Genomic DNA, 23,736 nt, shown 5'->3' with positions numbered 1-23,736 from the left:
ACATAACATTCCTCCACATGCTGTTGTTCCAGTGTCCACACCAACTCAAACTGGCCTGATGGCGTTCAGCATTGGCAGAGAAGATTTGGCAAATATTTCATGGGCTCAGCCAATGCACTCGGCTCAGCTGGACAGTCCACAAATGCATATTCCTTTTTATGATTAAAAAGGTGGCATCATTTAAATATAAATCAGGTTTTATAAAGTGATAATCCTCCCACTTTTCTAAGCAACAAACTAACTCCCACCAACAAAGTTGTGCAGATATAAAGTTTAACTGTCTGTAATTGGACCTGTAGTTACATGCATCCAAATACATCTTTGTGCAAATTAACTTGTAAAATAATGTAACTCGTTTATGAAAACAAATTTTGCCGAGAAATGTCTCGTCTGGCTAAAACGTGACGAAAAGCAAACTGCCGGCACGTTCGGTTCAGCAGTGAAAGAGCAAATGTCAGACCTTCTACCATAACTCACAATTTAAAAGCTTCTGATCTTGTTTTAAAGGCATTCCTCCACAAAAATATAAACTGGTGAACTGTGCCCCGTTTCCATAGGAACCGACAAAAATCTTTGCTTCTTCACGACCTCTGCCTCATGAAGTAATATCACACTTGGATTCATTATAATGAGAATCCAACACAAGCGTTCACACATTTTCAGATTTGCTCCCCGAGGAGCAGCGTAACGAAAAAGAACAAATTGAATTTTCGACAAAAGTGAGCTTTCTTTTCTCACGCAGCGAAGCAGCGAAAAGTCATTGGTGCTGAATGCACTTAATGCTTGTTAATCATCAAATCTAAAAGTATTTTGATGGCTAAACTTCAGTGATGTTCACAGCTTTCCTTTGCGTGCTATTCAATTATGTACGCTTCGATAAATCAGGAGTGTTCACATGAGAGCACAGGGTCAAACACATTTAGGTGACAACGAATTATTGGTCCAGAAACTTGATGAAAACAGGAGCTTTCGGCTGCTGGAGGTTCGTTCCTCGGAGCAGCTGGTGGTTTTAGGCACTTTGCTCGAGTGTCTCACAGTTGTGATTTGGTGGGATCAAGATGTGGCTTTAATAATCCCCACCAAAATATATTATTGGTCAGAGGATTAAACCAGCAACTTTCCAAGATGTTGGAGGTCAGTTGTCGAGATATATGTTTAAAGTGAAAGACAAAGCCTGAGCGTCAGGAGGCTTCTTTAGATGAAACTTGTTACACTTGTGATTCAGGAAATCTGTCCTCTTCTGACATAAAACTCCATAACAGGATTAAAAGTGATTATAAGATGAACGTATCTTACGTTGCCACAGCAGAGCTCTTTGTCATGAAAAAGAGCTAAATAAACAAAACACCGCTGAGCTCCAGGATCACTGTTCGTTCATGTGATGGAGGCAAAGTTGTTACATGCAACATCTTCAGAATCGGTGCGAAAACCTGCAGGAACACTCATATCAGCAGACGGTTGGATTTCACCAAACGTGATGAGAAACATGTGATTATTAAAGTAAGTCTATTTAAATTAACATGTGGTTGTCATCACATTGTATACATAAATGTTGCACGAAAAGATAATTTATGTGTATGTGGCCAAGCAGAGGGATGAGTGAGAGGAGGTCCGTCTGACTGACATCTTAATGTTTTTAAGATTGCTAATATGTGGCAGAGCTGTCTGGTGGGTTGCTGGGAATCACAAGCTTTTTGGAGTTAAATGAAATAGTTGTGTATTAAATCTCTCTCTATGAATGTTACCGTCCACTGTAAACATGGACAGTGTGCCGTCATTCCAGCTTTGCATCAAAAAAAAAAAAAAAAAATCACGGGTTTCACTTCAGATTGCACATTTTCACCTCACATGTTTTACGTGAAGCATCTCACACACATTCACCAACACACCCACGCACCAATTGCAATGGCTGCTATGTACCGTCCTCCCACAACATTGGGAGAGCCTCAGAGGACTGAGACACAGCCATCCCAGATGTTATCGTGCTGAAGAAGCATGAAATTTGTTGAGGAATGTACACACACACAATTCACCATGTCACTGACATTAAATCACTGAAGAAATCAGTTCCCCTGAGACTCTCACAAATAAAAATTTAATGAAAATGGGACAAAAAAAAAAAAAAGTGGAAATCCAAAGGGATTGCCAATCTTCAAACATTCATCTTATTAGGAAACCCACTCACAATCTGTGCACTGGGCACCATTCTCCATCAATGGTGTTTATATATGAGTTAATCTCTTATTTCAAACATAACCTGGTCACGAGATGGTTACCATGGTGATGTAGCTAGGCTAAAAATGAGCCACCTTTGTGAAAATGAAAAGGTGGGATTTAGGTTTAACGCCCTTCTCTTGCCCACTAATCTTCCCACATAGTTCACTTCTCGGACTAAGAACAGACTGAAGTTGTTAATGAGAAGGAAATACAAACACAAATGAACTAAATGTAATTAAGAGATTGCGATTAGCAATGTTAATCAGGGCAATATATGAAGTTTGCCAAAGAAAATAAGATGATTCAAATATTTTTTCCCCTTCATTTCAGTAAATTCAAATCAAAGTCTTTCTTTATAAGAATAATTTCACTAAGTTAAACACCCCTCTGCTTAATAAAAAAAAAAATGTTTTGAAAGTAGAGATACATGGCGAGCAGTTTAACTGATGAGCGACTTCAGGCTAACTCTGCCGGTCCAATTGTCACTGCTGATTAAGTTGCTGGTGTTATGTAAACTATAAGCTCTAACCCTCCTCTTGACATTTTAGTATAACATAGTTTACAGTCTGCTTTAAGTTAGTTATTCTCATTATCATTAAATAATCTCCAGACCATGGACTTTGCTTGAGCTGTCTTGCGTACCAGCAGGCAGCGTTGCTGACGCATGGCGTCACGGAGTAGTTGCCGAGTTGTACCAGGGATCTTTTTCAAAAGTACTCCGTGCAGTATCGGACCCAATATTGCTATCAGTATTAGTGTATTCCTCGTCAAACTGGTTGGTTTCAACTTTAAAAGTCTCTGTGCCGTCTAGTGTAACTTTAATTGATGTTTTTTTGCTCTTAACATGAAAGAACACTTAAAAAGATCACAGTGAGCGGCAAAATGTTTAATCAAAGCAACTAAAGAGGTACGAAAACAGACAATTAGGCTATGAGAGCTTTTGATGTCGTGCTCCGATGCCAGGGGTGATCACTAAAGATGTGGATATCTGCTAAGACAACTGTGGTCCCTCTGTGACTTAATATAATGCTCATCTCAGCAAAAGCATGGAAGTAATGGCGTGGGCTGCAAACCTTGAACTGTGCCATCCAATCTGAAAAACACAATATTCTCAAAGGAGGAGTCCTCATGACATACTGGTTCAGAAATTAAAGATACACACATCCCACACAAACAGACACCACTCACATGCAATTTGAGCCTAAGAAACATTTCTCTGTTCACTGAGAAGCGAGAAGGGATTTCTCCTGCTCTGCTGAGCAGAAGGTTTCTGTGATCCACAGATGGCTTGATGAACTGCAGGGCATTCACATGGCAATAAAGAAAGCCACAAACTGTGTCACACACACACTATCGCACTCTTGATCTTTAAAGACTTCCACACACCAATAGGCCTACGCTGAAAAAAAACTTCCTACATGGCCGTACAATTACTAACACAGAAGGAAAAAAAAAACATCACGTTTGAGGGATCTGCTGAATGAAAAGACTGAATGCTATCTAACATCGATTGAAAGTTTACAAAAACCTAAAATGAAGTCTGCGTCTGCAAGTCACTGAGAGTTTTCTTACTTTGAACTGAATATGCAACAAGTCCCACACAGCTAAAACACCAATGTTGCGTGCTGAGGGTTTGAAAAATGTGCACAAATCCACAGGGGTGTCTTGACGTATATAGTACAGTATAATACTGTGGACACAAACATGGGAAGCCTCCTCTTCATCTGCCTCCTGAGTACTCAATCCATGCCACTAACTCAAACAAAAATAAGAGCATAGGGTTTAACTTATCTCTCAGTTGAAGAAAAAAGTAAAAAAACAAAATCAGATTTTATATAATGAACACAAAAACAAGATTGATGCTGATCCACTTCAGTATAAAACAGCCTGCATGCAGAGTTTCAGTCAAAAAGCCTCTGAGGAGGCTGCAATCTGAATTACTCCCCACGGACATTTCAACATGTCAAGACAGGAAAAGCACAGGTGTAATCAACTCCATTTACAAACTACATCTTGTTTAGATGTCCCAGTTTCTGGGTTCAGATGTTTGAAGTGAAGGTCCAGACATACAACAAAGAAAAGACGGGGGAAATATGTTCCCTCTCACAGTGCATCATGGAGTTCCTGCAGTATGTTCCAGCCACCTCACCTCTGAAAGACGTTTTTCCTCCGAAGTAGCCCAGACCTACGCTGTAATACAGTACATATTCATCCTTATCATAGGATTTCTCAGGGTGGCAAGAGGAAAGTTACTTCATATTTAGGATATTTCATAGTTCACAATAACTTTCAGAGCAGGACGTCTGCAGAGAGATGGAAGAAAAGAGTGTACACAGGTAGCATTCGCTTTCTACACGGACTTACTTCAAATGTGTGAAAAATCACACAATATAAATGCACAATTTCACTTCTTTTGAAAAGCAGTTGAATCAGGCCAGCTGGACTTTAATTTTTTGGAAAATGTTTCACTCCTAATCTAAATGGCTTCATTAGTTCATGTTGTTCCCTTGACTGAATTGACAACACAGAAAAGTTTCCTTCCACATGACTTTCCAACAACAAGCCGAGAGAAAAGAAAGACATCAGTGTTCCCTCTCGGCTCTGGGAGAAAGAACAAATGTCTCTGTTCTTGCAGATGTTTACTCCTACCTATCACCATCTAGTGTCACCATTGATGTTGTGTCTGCAGATAGTTTTCAAATATTTATTCCTGTGGTTCACTCACAGGAAATTGTGGAAAAACTGTGAATGACATCCCTCTGCCTTGTCACAACATGAAGGAAAGATGTTACCTAAAATAAAACGTCAACTTTACCTTATCAGCCACATTGAGGAACAGGTTTCAAGCAAGGGGCTCAAACCCTGTCAATATAGCAATGTCAAAGGACAGATCAGCATATGGACGAGCAGCAACGCGGCTGCCAGCCTCATGATTGTAAGATAAATTCCACCATCTGGTTCACAGTTGCCCAAGCTGTTACCAGTCTGCAGTCAAAACACTACGGAAAAAAAGTGAAAGATAAGTTTGAATTTTATGTTACATTTGTTTCAGACTGCAGGTAAAAAAAAAAAAAACACTTTTTCAGTCTGTTCCTAACACTTTCATCCACAGATGGTAAAACCAAAACTCTGGAATTGTTGGACAGGTTTAATATTTTATCCATGGTCCAGAAGTGAAAAGTCCAGATGAAGGTTGCGGAAGGTTTGTCACTGAAGGTAATGAACTGAATCACTTCAGCAGTTCAAGTTTAGAAAAAAAAAAAAAAAAAGTTGCATTCGCTAACATGTTCCAGTAATGAGCCTTCAAACATTTATGAGGACAAAAAAAAGAAGCAAATTTTATGTATTTTGTTTTTGAAACGTTGCAGCATCGTCAATGTTCTTTTCCAAAATGCCAAATTATTGAATTAAGCAGAGCAGTATTTGTGAGTATGTTAAGCAGCTTTAGTAGTAGTAGTAGTAGTAGTAGTAGTAGTGGTAACAGTATTTGACAGTTTTCAAACAGCAGTCTGTTTTTGTACAAAACATTTATTCATTACATCAATTTTTAATTGCTTTTAGAACTGCCTCTGTTCTGTGAAATGCTTCTTGTTACTAGACTGCAATCAGATTGCACTTGACCACAGTAAAATGCATTTGCGAGAGCACTCAAGACACACTGCGAACAGATTGAGTTCCTCTGAGCCAAACCACCTCCAGACTTGGCGAATGAAGAAGAATAGTAAGCATATTAAACTGAAGTGCTAATATTATTGTACTGCCACTCTACAACAGACCAGCCCTGTTTGGTTCTGAAAAACACTGCAGTGTGTGTGTTACACCACTAGTTGCTGCTGTGTTTTTAGACTGAGAAGCACAAACATCCTGAATCCACCATTATTTCTGTTGATCTACCTGAACATGTGCAGAAAATCTACTATGGCAGTAACACGCATGTGCAATACTCGTCCTTCCATCATTCCTTCAATCAGGCATCAGCACGGCCTCAGTCTCACTGTAAACAATGTCGTCTTTGTCACTTTGCTAAATACAAACTGATTTTTCTGACACAAATGTATTCCCAACCCGACAGGAACATACAGACGTCTGCTGCGGATTTAAAGAGACACGCTTAAATCCGCAGCGATTTTTAGAGAATTCTTTTAAAGCTCTTCCCTCCTATCTCTCTCGGCCACTAATTCTACTTGTCTTTCACTCATTCGGTGCTGCCAGAGAGAGCTGGATCCTCGAAGCTCCTCTTCAGTAATTCTCCATCTCTCCGACTTTTTTCCTTCAGTTCCACTTCTTCACTCTCCAACTCCTTCATTCAGTCAGTCAGACACACACACACACATACACACACACACACTCACACAGGACCGCTCATTCTCCGAGGAGCATCTGCACCAAGAAAACACACACACACACACACACACCTCGGTATTATGAGAGCCTAATGATTCAAGTGTCTAATGATTTGACACTGACTGGTGTTGCAGCGGTGCAACATGTGATGCATATCTAAGCAACACAAATCCTAAAGGACTGAACCCAGCTCTGCTCTGCTCCCACAGCCACATGTTTTAAATACATGCAAGAAACACACACAGATGAACACCAACTAGTTTCACTACACCGCACAGTCCCCGAGCGCACCTGAAACAAAACACTCTCGTAGCCCAAAACCTTTCAATACCCACTGCTAAGAATACCTGGGGTTTTATACCAGCCCGTGTGCGCAATACAAAATAGCACTGGTTACTGGAGCACAACTGAAAAACCAGAACTGGATCTCACATCTCCGTCCGTGCACATCTCGGTCTCCCACACATCTCCCTGCCCAGATGCTGCTGCCAAATATCACCCCACAGATTGGCTAAGTGTCATAGTCGGGGAACAGCAGCTCGCAGACTGCTTTAGATATTCTGACCTTGATCCACAAGCATCTGTGAAGTTCTACATTTCAAAAATAGAGTGGAAGGGATCCCAGCTTCACCACATCTATTTTGCAGAGAAGTTTCATCATTGCTGCAGTGACTAAGGAGACCGTTTCCCCCCCATCAACTTGGCAAATGCAGAAAGCAAAGTGTATGAAGAGCCCAGCATCCTGCAGCAGGAGGTGGAGACGATTTAAAAGATAAGAATGCACTGAAATGATAAAATCAGAGCAAGACAGATTAAATATGTGTATGCACATGCACGTTTCAGAACAATCAATGATTCTTTGACTGTTTTGAGAACATTCCAGACTTAAGTCAGATATCATCAAATATTAACACTTGTACATATCCATCATTGAAAAGTTTCTCAAGTGCAGCATCTCTCTTCCAATCTATTCATTTTCCTTGTAATATTTCTAACCTTCAATACTAACACAATTTATTTTTGCTATTTAGATTTTCTATGAACTTTCTCTTGTGATTAGGATTCATTTTGCTGTTAATTGTCTGAAATATTCCATTTTTTTTATTGTTTACGGAACCTGCACTGAGGTCTTTCAGATTCAGAAGTACCAATAAACACATCAATCCTACACAAAGCACTGATATGAGCGCATTATGATGTAAATCCTTCAAGCAAATAGTCGGTCCTAAAAGAATGAAAAACTTGCAAAGGGCTGTAATTCTCATCAGAGCTGCCTCAGCTTTGATGGAAACACCAGGAGAGTGATTTCAATAGCTGAGTCAAAACAGCACCCATCTTAATCCTAATAAATATTGGCCTGGAGCTGACGGTGTAGGTCTTTGATTGTATAGCTCAATTATCAAAGGCAATCACAGAATCCATAATCACAAATGGTGAGAAATGTGTCCCGATGCGCCACCAAATTAACTTGCAGAGGGTGGATAATGTGTAAAAGACGAAGCTTTGAGCAGTGTTCACAAATGATTTTTCTACAGTACAGTTTACTATTATCTGTATATTGTATGAATGAAGCAAGTTGAAATATATGCAGTTGTAGCTACAGGCCCTCATTGCCAAGGCAACAAGTGATGAAAGAGCACATCAAGCTATAAACAACTGCATAGTGACAAAAACTGCATCTTGCTGTCATCGTGTCACAGAGGTGAAACACAGTGAATAAAACTAACAGCATTAAACTTACTAAGCTGCTTATTAAACTAAAAAGTTATTCATCTGAATTTCCCATCTACCTCCTAATCCCAGACAGGTGCCTAACTGTGACAGCATCCTTCCTGTCCCACCGCCCTCCCAGGACCCGGCTCATCGATTCAGGTTTCGGGGGGTGGGGGGAGTAGAGGGAGCCTCCAAACACCTTACCGGTGGCTGCTGAGAGTTGAGCCCCCCCCTCTTGGTGGACCCCCCTCTGGAGCTCAGCCTCTTCCACGACTCTGAAAAGCGCCCCCTGGCGGTGGGGCGGCCCGGCCCGGATGTCCCGGACGCCACGGACGCATCGTCCCGGGTGGAGAACTGCCGCTCCCTCCTCAACTCCCTCCGCTCTCCCCACTTCTTCTTGGAAGCCATCGATGTGAGGAATTCACTCAAGAGATGTGGGCAGTAGATCAGCCCGGCCGGGTCGAGGAAATTATTCTGCAATCAAACTGGTGCCACAGGTGGCATCTTCACTTCTTTCTGAACTACCTCCTGAACAGGCTGTGCCCCTCCTCTTCCTCCTCCTCCTTTGAAGTCTTCAAAAAGAACAACTTGCAGTTGCCGTCTCCTTTCTCCGTGTTGCCTGCACTTTTTTCCCCTCTCTTCGGATCTTGATCAAATGCAGGTGTGAAGCTGGTCTTCACCTGCTCGGCTGCCCTCCTGCACTCTTCTTTTCTTCCCTGCAGTCTGTCCTCTGGGAGGAGTGAGAGTCAGAGAGGATGGTGCTGAAGCAGAAGGTGCTGCCTGCACCCTGTTGCATGTGCTGTTACTGTGGCTCAGCCGTTGATGCTGTTTTCCCTCCTCACACAGAGAGAGAGAGAGAGAGAGAGAGAGAGAGAAAGAGGGGAGGGAGAGAGAGAGACAGAGAGAGAGAGAGAGAAGCAGGGAAACAAGGCGGGAGAAGGAGGGAGCAGGGAGCGATATTGAGGTCTGGGTGAAAGGGGCTTCAGCACTGACACAAAACTGCATCACGGAGGAGATGTGGGGCGAGGAGGACAAGGAGAGGAAGAACGGATGACAGTGAGACAGGTGGAGAGAGAAGAGTAAAGTCAAGACCACTAGACAAAGAAAACGAAGAGACAAGCAGGAGTCTCTGGAGTGCAGGGTTCCTGCTGAGCAAAACGCCGTGCTGCTTTGAGCTGAGAGGCAGAGAAAGAGACACCCCGTTCTGTGAGCCACTCTCTCACTCTGAACACGGCGCTGTGTTAAAACCCCCCAGCTCCCACACCCTCACCTCCTCTCGCTTCCCAAGCCCTCACCCACCACTACACTCATCTTCCTCTCCTGATTTAATTTCATGAGAAAAGCCACCTCAGCATCGGTTTCTCTGTTGCAGCCGAGCGGTGAAGGGTGATATCAAACAAAAACAGCAGTTGTCATATTTTTGTTTTCAGCTCTACAATCTTCTGCGTCTCACTTGAAGTGTTAGAGGATGTATAAATGACAGACTGGAGTGAGCAAAGCTGGCACACACACACAGAGACACACACGCACACACGCAAAACAAAAAAGAAGAATTTAGGTCATTTTGTCAAGTGCAGCGGTGAGAAAGACAAGGGGCAAGATCCAACATTAAATATTTCAAACTGGCAAAAGAAGGAGACAAAAGTGTCCGCGGAAAAGAGGTACAGCGAGCGGAGAAAATAAGAGAGACGGGGTCAGAGACGGGGAGTGAAAGGGCTGACAGTGTCGGAGCACCAGGGGCATTGTTGCCTTAGCTCTCTGCAACCACTCACCACCTGAGAGTCAGCTCCGGTGTGTGTGTGTGTGTGTGTGTGTGTGTGTGTGTGCGCGCGCGCGCGAAAGACAGAGAGACAAATATAGTGAAAAAAAGCAAGACAAAGATCCCTGAAGGATGAACCCATAAAGAGGGAAAAACAAGAGCAGATGAAGAAGGGAGATGGAGAGGCAGTGGGATATAAAGCACACACACATGCACACACACAGGCACAATGGCTTATTCTGATAAAAGACAAAGAGACACCACAGGGACATTAACATCAGCTCCCACTGCTGTTTGGAATATGATTCGCATAATAATTGTTGTGACATATTTCTTCTAAAAGCAGCAGGAAAAAGGCACAGGATGTGTTGTTCTCAACTGTTTGTGAATCAATTACGATAATAATGACAGTGTCTGAGCAGAATCAGCCGGATCAATGATTCAGTCTTACCACACAACAACAAAACCCATGCTAAACCCATTTGTCAATAATTTGCAGATTACAGAAAATGAAAGGTTACCTGAACCAAAATGTCAACCCTTCACGGCTTCTCCAGAAGTTATCATTCACCCCTTCATATCACTGTAAACTCAAAACCTCCAGGTTCTTCAACAAGAGCATAGAAATTTTGAAAAGATTTTCTTAAATTTTGCACAGAAAATTAATTCATTACCCAAGAAACTGTCGACAAAACTTACAAATTATGAAAAACGTAACGTTTGCATAACCACAAAGTTAAATTACAAAACCATGGTTAAACGTCTGAAACACTGACAGATTGAAATAATTAGCAATGATCCCAGTTTTACAGGTGATGCAGACAAAAAACGTGATTCTACTGCAAAACAACAAAATTTACTGAAGAGTTGTAGTTTGAGGCAATTTTGTATGAACGGTTCAATTGAAGTCACCTGCAACCAATCACAGGTAATTAAAAAAAAATGTCTAATCAGTCTTTAAAAATGAGTTCACACATTGTCAGGGATAAATGTGTCTTACCTGAAGGTGCAGCAGGCGGACAATATTTCTTACTTCCGGCTCCAAAAGTGTTATAACATGTTATTTTTTTCTAAACATGACTCCAGAGGTTGGTCCATTAGTGGAGGCTACAGTCAGTCGGTCCGAAGCTAACCAACTGTGCCCCAAGCTAAGTCGGCCCATAGCCAAGTCGGCCCCATGCAAACTGGCGGAGCTCTCAAATCTGGAGCATTGAGCGTGACAGTCACGCATTTCCGTCTTTTGTCACGCACTCAAGTCACCCAATTGTATTTCTCACGCTGAAAAACAAACAAAAAAAAAAAAAAACAGGCAAATTCGTCTGGTACACCGCTGCTATGGAACCATAATCATCCATCATCCATTGAGCTCTGTGAAAAATAATTATATCTGGATTATATCTTATATATTATTATTATATAATTATATCTAGATAGATTTAAATTATATTTTATGTCGGTTAGCTTGCATCTGATATTTAATTATATCTATCCTAAATTTATATTTGAATTATATTACATTTTTCTATGTATGGTTGGGCTTTGTAAATTTTCACATTTCACATTTCTATTCATTTTTTTTTTCTCTGTGCTGCTGGAACACTGCATTTTCTCCTCTGTGGAACAAATACAGGACTTTCAATCAATTTAAATCAATCTAAATTATTCAAATGCTGCTGTGTGATAACATGAGACAAGGCACCAATCATATTTGATTTGTAACTGTAAATAGCATTTCTACATTTGCAAAAGAATAATGACATACAATAGATGTATGACATTCGATATCTGTACTTCCATTTAAAAGCTGCCTTTGAATGATCAGGTCTCTATGGCTGTAGCTCTGTCACTTCACGTGACTCACTTTGCACCAATATGCCTTCTTTCTGTATGAAAATGTCACTTAGAACTTTCCTGACTGAGGAGTTTGCAACAATGTGTCGTTTTAAATTATGTCATCATCTAATTTGACCTAGATATGCAAATGAGCCTCTATACAAATTAGAAGATGACGTCATTTAGAACGTTCCTAAGTGAGGAGTTGGCAACAATGTGTCAGTTTTAAAGGTTTTTTTTGTTGCAAAATGCAATAAAGTGCATCATATTTAATTTCATCATTAAGCATTCAATGCAAATATTAAAATTATTTCACAACATGCACTTTCATTTAAAACATTTTGACACTGTAATTTGGAGAACACAACTCACCATTCTATTCAGTTCAGCACCAATAAGGCTCCTTCTTTCTTTGCACAAACTTCATGTCAGCTCAGGTGGACTTCGCAGGAGGAAAAACAAAAAACTCAAGTTGGCCTAACTGGTGAATAATGATAAACATTTCCATTCTAATATATAAATGACTAGAACTCTAGTCTATTAATATATCAAGAAGCTCATATTTAATTAACTATTCTTTTAAAATCATGTGGCAAACCAGAAATTTGAATAAAAGCATTGCAAATAAAACACTATTAAGCCTAAATTCACCATCTTTACTTGGATTTCTTCTCATAAAATAAAACATTTTTAAAAATCCTGTTGGGAAAAGGGATCTGCTGACCGCCATACTCTATCACTCCGAAAGCTATCTGGAGTCCACCAGGGTTTATTTCAACCCTGTAAATGATCATCTAAATCAAGATGTTTCACTTTCCTCAACAGCTTTAACTATTAATCAGTTGTTTAAAAATAGAAAGCCATATTATTGGGGCTTAAATCAACTGTAAATTTACCTACAATCTAAATTTCAGCTTTCACCAATCAAAATACAATTTCTGTGTTGGTGGGTTTTAACACCTCCTAGCAGGCACTTGCATTGTGCGGCGTTCCATCGTGTAGAGGCAGATGTTATGTAATGCAATTTTGTTTTAAAAAAGATAAATTTAGGGACCCCTCTTGAGTGCAGAAACCAAACCGCCAGGCAAAGCTCAAACTGATCATATAACAGCTTGTTTCATGGCAGACGCTTTCATTTGTCAGGGTCAGGAAAGCATGTTTCTTGTGGGCTGCGTCCCACCAAACGGAGGTCTGTTTGTGTGTGTGTGTGTGTGTTTCGCTGTGGCTTACGGTGACACCCAGATCTGTGAGGAAGGCTTCACGCTCACAGATTACGGGGTTTATTGGGAAACGAGAGATTTCATACGGGGAGCTGTTAGGAAATCTGACACTGTGTTTAAAGTTTGGATGAGCCTGTGTATTCAGGCTGACGGCCCCCCCTCCCAGCAATCACCCCCTCTCTTTAACATCAAACGTACACCTACACAGTGTCAGGGGGTTGCCATGGCTACGAACCTGAAAACTAAAATGTTGCCTCATCACTGCTTCATTATAATCTAACCATGTATCACCACATGCACAATTTCACACAGTTTCATCCTCTAAAACACATTCCTCTGTTCCAGTGACAGCAAAAATCCTTGCACTTTTTCTCTGCTGCACACAAACGTACCTTCACATAAGAAGATAATAAAATAAATAAATAAATAAATGAATGAAGTCCTCTTAATAATGAAAAAAGTAAGATTTATAAAGGACAGAACATCTTGTTCTGGTTCAGTGCTGCAGAGTATGTTCACTGATCCAAAGGTTTATTAACTGCAGGTCATCTCATTAAAAAAGAAAGTAGTTTAAAAGATTTTTAAATGTCCGACTTGCAAATTGCTTTTTCTGTGGTCGGGTGCAGTGTCAAATCCAAACTTTGAAGATTTCTTTTTTAGATACATAAATCAAAAAATGGAGCTTGACTCTGAAAAAGCAGACACACTCTCATCTCAAAACTCATTGACTTTTTGATCCGAAGAAGAAAATACTAACTTTGCCAGTCAGTATTTACTCACCATGCAGAGATTTCTCATTATTGATTCAGTAACTGGCTTCACAGCCAGCAATAAAGAGAACCTGTTTAGTGTCACACAGTCATCACACTTTATCAAACCTTCATATTGGTTCATTTTGACAACACAAACGTTCCCTTGTTACCGGAAAAATCCCACCTAAAACCAGGTAAAATGAATAAAACCAATTTTCTTTTTATAGTTTGTGAGAGAAAAAAAGGTCTCTCTGGAAAATAGTTAGGTGCTCATCAATCTTTCACACATTCAGAGCATTTTCGACGTCTTGTTTATCAAATCACTGCTCAGGAAATACTCTCTTATCAATCAAAAGGTTGATTATTTCATTTGAAGCACACGTTAATGTTGTTTACGGAAACTTAGAAAAACTCTCCCAGTGAATCTTCATTTAAATTTCACAAGCACTTCCTTACAAAATGTTTTTCACTGTGCCTCTATATCAGGTGTGGGCGCTGCTCTTCCTAGAGGGCCACAGGACTGCATTTTTCAGTGTTTCTCCGCTTAAACACACACCTGATTGTGATGACGAGTTCGTTATCAAGTGCTCTGCAGAGCTTCATGATAACGCATTCATTACATCCAGGTGTCTTGAAGCAATAAGACACTGAAACCTGCAGAACTGTAACACTTTGTGTCCGTCCACATCTGCTTCTACTGCAGTGACTCCAGTATTGTTTGTACTGTTTCATGTAAGTTGGCTGATGATCTTTTAATTCAAATCTCAATCAAAAAGCAAAAATATCATAACTATTGAATGATGATAATAACAGTAGCTTCATAATTTTAATTCAGTCTCATTTTCTTATTTGAAAGTCTCTCACAGAGGTCGAAGTAACTTCCCTACCTTAATTTCTGTGCACAGTGGGGTCAGGACTCTCCTGGCGTGAGCTTTCCTCGTCATTTTCCTCTGGAGAGAAAAGAAGACAGTGAACCGAGTGAGAAATTATCTGGACTTCTCGTTTGAGAAAACCAGTGTGATCCAAAAACCATCAGAAAGCACATCAGGTCCTCTCTGGAGAAGAACAAACATGGCATTTAAAACAGGAAAACACACTTGATTTGGACTTCAGTCATTTCATACCTGCTACATCCTAAACATTTTTACAAAAAGAAACATAAATTCAGAATTCTCTGCTCTGGACTTGATTGCCATCCAACTTCTATGTTGTTCATCCATCATAGGCCAGGGAGGATGAAAGCAGGACACACTCTGGACCGGTCACCGGGCCATCACATGACACACACACAGCCAAACAATCACACACACTCAACAACATCAGTTACAGCTTTTTACCAAAACTGGTATTTTGAAGAAACGCGTTGACAAGCAGCAGTGTGGTACTGAGAATGCTTGACTTCTGGTCACGGCTTGAAGGATTGAAATTCCTGCCTTTTCATTTCATTTCAGTTCATTTAGTGTCTTCACCAAATGAACAAGCCTCTCAGTGGATTTACATTCTTTTCTACAGTGCTGATAAATTGATCACACTTTCCCTCAGCCTCTTTATCTGCACTGTATGTCAATCATCCCAATCAACACGTTGATAACGATCATAATCCAATAATAAAATGACATCTTGGTTCCCGTGTATGTTTGCAAACTTTGTAATTCTCGGGAGAAACACATTATCACCGTTTGAAGATAGGAAACTGGGATCCATCCCGGCTGTCAGTGGGTGTTAGCGGGAGGAGGCGGGCGTGACAGACTCCGGCAGCGCTTCAGCTCTCACCTGTCACTCCTGCTTTCTTCACAAGAGTTGGTCATCAATTTCCCGAGCGCCATCACAGCCGGCTACAGACCTGCTGCAGTTCACCACTCCCCCTTCATTTGTTCATACCTTCATGGCTTTTCTAATTTATTCCTCTGTGTTCCTCTGGCTTTGTAGCCGCCTCTCTGAAATGAGCAAATCAGTGTGGAAAATTGTCTTAATGAATTCAGAATCATGATACTCCTGTTATTCGTCATCTTTGAAACCAAACCAGCTCTACATGTAAAGCCGATGATTAACAACATGGCTTTTCCACACTCTTATTTTGTAGACAAAAAGATTCTGAATTCTAGATGTAAAATGCACGCCTTTATGTTTACCCCTCTAATTATTAGCCTGTGTCTCCTCTCATATCCTAACACTAATTACTGTTTCCTCTCTCCGTGCGGCAGAAAGGTTGGGGATGCATTTTTAAGCAGGCTGATGCCATCAATAATTCACAGACAGCATTCACAGACAATATGTGTGTTTCTGTTTGCCAGATTCTGTGGATTTTTTTTCTTCTTTCCTCGTATAAAATGTCTTTGTGCATCCAAATGTTTTTTTTTTTTTTTTATGGAACAAACTGGTGAAGTGATTCAGCCAGAGAGAAAGAGAGAGAAACCTTCAGCACCGCAGCTTACAGTGCCCTGTGTCTGTCATCATCCTGCAGCACAGATGTAAACCATAGAAATGAACAAACCCTCCATAAAAGATGCATTAACTATATCATTTCTGCAGCTTTCAAACCCATCGGCTGCTGTCACTCGGGGAGAGGCTCGACGAGCCGTCAGGCTGCTTCAGCAGACGAGCCAAAAACAAGTGCAGCCTGCCGTGAAGACGTGTCACCAAAACTGTCCAAACTCCAGCTGAAACTCCTACACATCACTCAGCCTGTTTGACAACAGCTGAAATGACAGCCAAGCAAAGCCATGATACTCTCAATATGCTTGCATAATGATGCATTAGTAATTTTCATGTGACTCACCGGCACTCACTATCCATCTGAATCACACAGAAGCTAATGAGAGGCAGCTCATGTGTGTTTCAGTTAAGCGGCAAATCAGACCGAAGACAATTTATGTGATGGTGAGCCTGATGATTCTACGCTCGGGAGGGAGAAAACGCTCAGGTCGTGACCAACTCCTCAGCCACTATTGCAACAGAGAATCAAACATTTAAAAATAAAAGCAGAAAAAGTAGGACACTGGTAGAATAAGCGTCACATACAGGACAAGTGAAGACAATGTCCAGAAAAACAAGCATCCAGATAAGGGAAAGAAATGAAGGACAGAGGTTTAAAATGTGCTAAATCCATGGTTTAGTCACGGCGATCAGGCTATTGTGAATGATTTATAGATAGAGAGCATATGGCAACTTCAGGGTCCAACAGCCAACAGATGGAGGCGCGAAGCGAGGAAAGAGATGACTGTCATTTATTTGGGACACGAGCAGCCATGAACTTATTTCACTTACATGATGCAACTTTAATGGATTCCCAATGAAATGTACCACAGGAACAAATCCCAGACTACAGGGACCGCAATTCACATCCCAAAGTGTTATTAGCTCTTTCCTCACAGCTATGGTTTGATGAGTTTCTGTGTGTGCATAAATCATCTTTAGTCTCCGGTCTTTCTGCCACCAGCCCAAACTTCAGCTCCAGCAAGAAAATCAAATTCAAAATGGCCGATGTCTTACCACTCTGGATGTCCCTGAAGCTTCTTTCGGATCTGCTTTCCCCGTCTTGATCCTTCTCTGTCCTGAACTTCTCAGCAAAAGACGCCCTCTCTCTTTCGTCCTGAAAAACTTCGAAGGAGGAGTTGTGAACGTGGACGACGCCTGAACCAGGTGAGGAAAAAGCCAGATGAGTGGAAGGAGACAGAAATGGTGGCTGTGTGAAGATGGGTGGCTCCAGGAGTCAGAAGCCACAGGTGGGTAAGACGTCCCTCTGCTAGTGGAGGCGTGCTGGAGGATCGGGCATGACGCAGCCCAACTACGTGTGTGAGTGTGTGTGTGTGTGTGTGTGTGTGTGTGTGTGTGTGTGTGTGTGTGTGTGTGTGTGTGTAAAGGCACTGTCAATCTCTATGACACATCTGTAGATCCATGACGACGGCAGGGCTGAGGAAGTGAGCTGAACTATTCCGCGACCATCTTGGTTCACCCTCAACACAAAGACCAGCTGTTAATGTAAATATGATGCTCTGATCAATGGATTTACTTCTTGTGGTCAGCCTGTCACGACTTTGATTTAGAGAGAACGGTCAATAAAAGAGGTCATCTTCTAACATCTCCTGTTCCTCTGGCAGCAGTGGTTATTGTTGAAGGTGATGAAGAGGAAGCCTCGGCGTCCCGTCTCCTCCGCTCTCTCTCTCTCTCTCTCACCGCTCTGCCACTTGTTTCTGGTGATCGGGGTGAAAGAAAATCATGAATGACAATTAAAAAAAAACAGACACAGAATAGAGAGACTTGTGCCTGCAGAACTGGCGGCTGTATGCGCCCATTGATGAGCATCTGGCAGGTGGGGATGGGTGGGGTGGTGGTGGGTGGGTGGGTGGGTGGGGGGGGGGGGGCATCCGCTGAAGCACCTGAGTCACAGCGAGGCTGAGTGGATCCAGGGTGGGAGTCTCAGTGTGTGTGTCGACCCTGGTGATCCAGACCCTTTGAGCATCTCACTGGGGCAGGTTGCTAGGTGATGATGCTATGATACACACCCCAAATCCCTCTCTCTCACTCTCACACACACACACACACACACACACACACACACAAACACACACACACACACACACACAGCCCAGTCAGAAGGGTGGAGGGTAAATGATGGCAAATAAAGAAAAGCAAACAGCGAGTGGCTAACGAGAGCTAATTCGGTTGTGCTCCGTACTATGAATTAATGAAGAGATCACTTAGACGCCACAGCAACAGAGGGGAGGAGCCGTCCTGTGACGCGACGGCGAGGGGCCCCTGTCAGCCCACTGAGCATTTTAGGGCCCTCTCTGTTGTCTGGAAACATGAGCATGACATAACTTCCTGCTTGCTTCAGTGGCATCCCTCCCCAGTTCTGTCAATTTCCCCCTCCTTGTTTTCCCTTTTTTTTTTTTTTTTTTTTTACCCTCTCCCATCACGCCCTGTCTGCTCCGATGCAGCAGCGAGTTCGTAAAACGGCTCATCCGATCGTGGTTTGTCACAGCAGGTTTAAACTGGCGCTGATCAGGGCCCCATTCATTTGCATGCCACGGTTTCACACAACTCTGTACGCCTGCCGCATTCTCTCTCATCGAAACGTCTCAGACACCGCGAACACGAGCCTCCGCCGGGCAACACGTGAAGTAAACGCGGAGGAGAGGCAGGTTTGAGGAAAAAAAAGGTGCACAAACAAGACAAAGCAATTAGGAGAGGCTTCGTAGACAATAGGTCGAGATAACAGCACACAATTAGTAATCAATTACCTGAGAGTGGGTGACAGTGAGTGGGTGGTTCTCCTTGGTATTATAAATATGCAGCAGAGAGAAGGAGAACAGATCAGAAACAGAAAGATGAAAAGGAGTTAGTTTTACCAGATGTTTTACCCTTTATGATTTGATTGAAGCACTGGAAAATAAAGCTTCTTCTCTGGTCATATTAGAGCGAATATTCACAAATGCAAAAGCTCCTGACTGTGTGTGAGAATCTGAGCAGGTCACCAGTCCATCACAGAGGCAGCTGCACTCACATTCACACACGGAGCATTTTCATGTCACCAATCAGCCAATTATGTTATTATGTGGAAATCATGGAAACTGAGCACAAAAAGGCCCCGAAGCACATTTCAGACTTCAGCTGGGGATATTCTGTCTGTGATACAATCAAACCACCAGTGTGAACCGCATTCAAAACAAATAAACATGTCTGTCGTTTTTCATATTTCACCCAAGCATTTTTATCAATGAGACTAATGTTGAAACAATTAAATTATTTTCACAATCACTTTACAATCTGAAGTTACATAAGATAAGATCCAAAATGATAAGTGTTCGCCCATTAGACTTCTTTAGTTGGAATGAAAGTTGTATTTCATTAGTGCTAACCACTTATCTTAGTGAAAGAGTCACGCGCGATCATAACTGTCAATATTACTGTATTTAAGGAATACTGATGAGAAATATATTGGCTTTGAAAATTACTGAGTTTTAACTGTATGTACCGTATGTGTCTAAGTTGGACTTCTTTATCCAGAAGTGAAGTGAACATGAACCCATCTGCCCAACAGATCACTGAGTTGCTTTTCTTGCATTTTCCTTGTGTTTACTTTCACAGTACCTTAGTTTTTCACACAGTCAAAATACATTTCTCTTCTCCCTGCTCTGTATATGAGTCCTTCATCCATGCCCCTTGACAAGATTTGTCACCTAAGTCGCATAGATGCCAATCCAAACGATGCAGTTGTCATTAAAAAACACTTTTTTTCTTTTTCTGTGGGAAGTTTGTACGATCTCCGTGTACCTGTATGGGTTTTGTCTGCATTTATCTCCAATTTAGTACTACAGTTCACAATTAGTTCCTATAAGTGTGTCTCTGACTCACATCCGGGCCCTTTAGCCAGATGTCAGCTGGGATTACGTTAAACTGGGTGAGTTGGATGGATAAATGAAAGAGGACTGAGGTTTCATCCAGTCCTAAGGTGCAAAAAAACAAGATAATCAAGCCGTAAGTAAAAGCTATCCCTCTCTTTGCAAAGAACACACAAAATGTAAGTCGCTAAACATGAAATGTGAGCTATGAACACAAATATATTCCACGACGTCACAGCTGGCCAAATGATAAAGTCGTCGGAGTAAATCGGAATCTGCCAGTTCGCTGTATCTTTAAAGCGTCTTCTGGCAAACAGGATAAAATGTTGGGAGAGCATCTCAGCGGATTTACTCCTTCATCTCTCTACTTTTAAACCTGGGCCCTCCGGGGATCCACAACAGTTGTACAGCGGCTCGGCTCCAGGATCAGAGCTGTCAGCGAAGGCCTGGAGCGCGAGCTGTGATGTTTGGATGGTCAAGACTCAAATGCGGTTAACGCGTCTGCTGGGAGCAGCGATTATCTTGGTTTGGTAACCGCACTGTTTGTCTCAACTCGATGCCTCTCGTTAGCAGAGTGGATTCTCGGTCGGAGCCAGCGGAGATGGAGGCTTGAACTGAACACGTGTGATTGCTGCCATCGCCATCATCATTTACACAGTCATCATCATCACCACTGTGATTGCCGAACGCCAATGTCCTCACGCTTCCATGAACATTTAGATCACAGCCTCATATGATTAGATTTTGCTAATTAACATGTGTTGAAAAAGCTCCTGGCAACCCAAAACTGTGCTTCTCCTGAAAGCTTTTCCAGCTTTCACGTGAAATGAACACAACATTTAACCGCAACGAAGCCACTTTTTAATTTTTTGCTTGCACGTGCGGACAGTTTTCATATTCTCATCTCGTGTAATGAAGCAGAAACCACCTGAAACTCACTGAGTTGGCAAGTTTGGCTTGAAAAAGTCCCACGCTGAGGGTTCACGAGTCAGCGACTCACAGCTCCGTCAATATCCTCAACCCTTTAGAGCTGAGCAAATGATTAAAAAACTTCTGACAATAAATAACTGCGCCATAATCCTTTTTTTATTGCATTTCTCAGGGTTTGATAAGCCAGTGTCGTGCTGCGTGGAAAGTACATAGCATGTTTTCTTGTAATAGCTCTGACTGGAGCAAGGTTACAGCCGTCATAGCCGTACTTCTTCATCTACAGGTAGATAAGGTTAATTCACTGTCTAATGGGCCGGGGAACTGATGAAGCATTTGATGTTAAAGGGTAATTGCCTATGTCTGAGTAATGCTGCGTGCGTGTGTGTCTGTGTGTGTGTGTAGAAGAGGGAGCTTCACTCTCAGAAGCACGGATATGTCAACATACTGCCAGAGCAGATTATTGACATCATTAAAATATTCCCCTATGTGACCTTAAAGGCATCCCTCCCACCTCTGTACTCACTTTTCAGTCCATACTGGAAGTTGTTCGGGCTCCGTTTCTACAGGGGGGAAGTGGATCAGCTGGGGAAATGAGACGACCCCTAAAAAGAAATGTACTTTGAAACTGAAGGTTCAACGTGGTCACGATGTTATGGGATATCTGTGTACGTTTGGGTGACATTTGGCTCATTACACACACTTTTTACTTGTTAGACTGAGCACAAACTATTTCCCCTGATCCGTCCAGCACATCCCGTCCTCGTGAGGACGGCCGGCGGAGAGGAGGCGAGGCCGGCGGCGGAATCAAAAGCCGCCGCGCTCACCTCCGACCTGCCCGCGCGTCTTTTGTGCGGCACCTCTGCTCGGTGCTGCTGTGACATTAAGCAGACAGCAGATTTACATTGCTCTTCGGGGCTGCGGGGGACAACGGGAGGAGGGGTTGCCATGGAAACGGACCCCCGCGCGGCTGTCAGCATCGTTTAATTATTCAGGACCACCATCAACGGGCACCAGCGGGGAATCAACTGGAACCGCTGAAGCGATTGAATGGCGAGATTAAAAAATTATACCATGTGGCAAGTTGTGGGAATCCAGATAAACTTGGCGTGGATATAATGCACTGCCGGGCCACCGGGCTCCCAGGTGGACTCTGATAATGAGCACTTACACACATACACACACACACTTCGTTTCTGTGCAAGCGTACTGTACGTGCCCTGGTAATCCAATAATCGGAGACTGCCAGGAAGTGATTCTTTCTAATATCTGTGGTCATATCAATTGTCGCCACAGGTGTCTATCGACGCGAATATGAATTTGCAGAGACATTTTAAAAGATCACGTTTCGTACTGGAACCTGCAGCATAACAGTATCAACACACACAGAGCATACACTGGGACGTGAGGGATTCTACCGGACTTTTCCACTTCATCTTTAGCAAACTTTACTTTCAATCACTTCTTTTCACTTCAAATACCAGAGTATCATAATTCACAAGCTTTAAAACTCCAACCAAGTCCAGTTCAATCCAGTAGGCTGTGATGGAAGTTGGTATAGTTTGTGGTGCAAAAATCTAAATAAAGGAAAAAAAAAAATTACAGATATTCATGAATCTGTAGTTTTTGGACCTGTTGTTTTTTTTCTTGGGTTTTTTTCCCCCCTCACCAGCTGTCTAAGTTACTATCCTGCAGAAACAAGCTCATCTCCGATCTCATTTTGTATACTTGGATTCATTTGTTTCAGTTGAGCAACCTCACAGGTTCTCTGTGTTTACTTTGTATTTCTTTTCCAAAGTGACTTTCCAATGAGCAACAACATAAACACAGAGGATTTTGTTCTCTCCCTCTGTCACACCATCTACACAGCCAGAAAAACATGTTTTGTTTTGCTTTGTTCTCAAGATGTTCTTCACATTTGCTTTCTTAATTTAATCATTTAGAAGAGACCAAAAACAAAAAGTCTGGGAATATTTTCAACATTTCCATATAACATAAAGAAATTACTACAGCATGTTGCTGATGCTATATTCTTCCAGTGAAAATAATATGTTTAATGCTAAAGGCTGCCGCCCACACTTCTGCACACACACGTCTCTCGCGTCGTATTTTTAGCCTCTGCCTTTCTGTAAATGTATTTACACAGTTCAAAAGCCCTGAAATTATATAATTAAAACTCAGCTGTTAATCATGTTCGGTTCATCCAGGCGTCACGAGAGCGTAACTGTCAAAGGACGTATATCAGCCGCCCGGAAAGCTTTCAAATCTGCAAACAAATCTGATGGACAGATCCTCTGTCTCATGATGATAGTGTCTCATTGTGAAAGTTTCATGTCTCCATGAGGACCTAAAGGCAAAGGACGGTGCAGAGAGACACACTGAGGAAACGATGCTGTCCTATTCCAACACTGTGTTCTGTTTTTATATTAAACGGCAGATGCATGAGAGAAAGGCATAGCTGCTGTCCTCATGTGTGTCGTTTTGCCTGCAAACTATGTCACGCCAATCTGTCCTCTCTTACAACCAGAATGGTGTGTGTGTGGGAGAGCTTAGCCTTCATAGGCACAGACCGTTTTATAGACAAGTAAATCCACTACCCGAGCCATGTGGTGGGCTGTGCACCATAT

At 42.1% G+C, this 23,736-nt stretch overlaps 1 protein-coding gene across 12 annotated transcripts in view; it reads right to left on the bottom strand.

Moving 5' to 3' along the window:
* trpm3 (transient receptor potential cation channel, subfamily M, member 3) overlaps positions 1 to 17,430 on the bottom strand; it is a 151,030-nt gene extending 133,600 nt beyond the window's left edge. For 8 of the 12 annotated variants that reach the window (XM_030105804.1, XM_030105801.1, XM_030105809.1 and 5 more), the window contains exon 1: positions 8,479 to 8,790. In XM_030105804.1, the coding sequence (XP_029961664.1) occupies positions 8,479 to 8,682 (204 nt within the window). In that variant the 5' untranslated portion in view covers positions 8,683 to 8,790. Of the gene's footprint in view, positions 1 to 8,478; positions 8,791 to 14,725; positions 14,789 to 17,330 lie in introns of those variants that run through there. The other 4 variants (XM_030105808.1, XM_030105812.1, XM_030105805.1 and 1 more) reach the window with 3 other exon arrangements.
* Between the last annotated feature and the right edge of the window lie 6,306 nt (positions 17,431 to 23,736).

This window comes from Salarias fasciatus, chromosome 12 (genome assembly GCF_902148845.1).
Source record: "Salarias fasciatus chromosome 12, fSalaFa1.1, whole genome shotgun sequence".
NCBI classification, from domain to species: Eukaryota; Metazoa; Chordata; class Actinopteri; order Blenniiformes; family Blenniidae; genus Salarias; species Salarias fasciatus.
The sequence above is the reverse complement of the archived record's forward strand: the minus strand, read 5'-3'. Positions and strand labels throughout refer to the sequence as shown.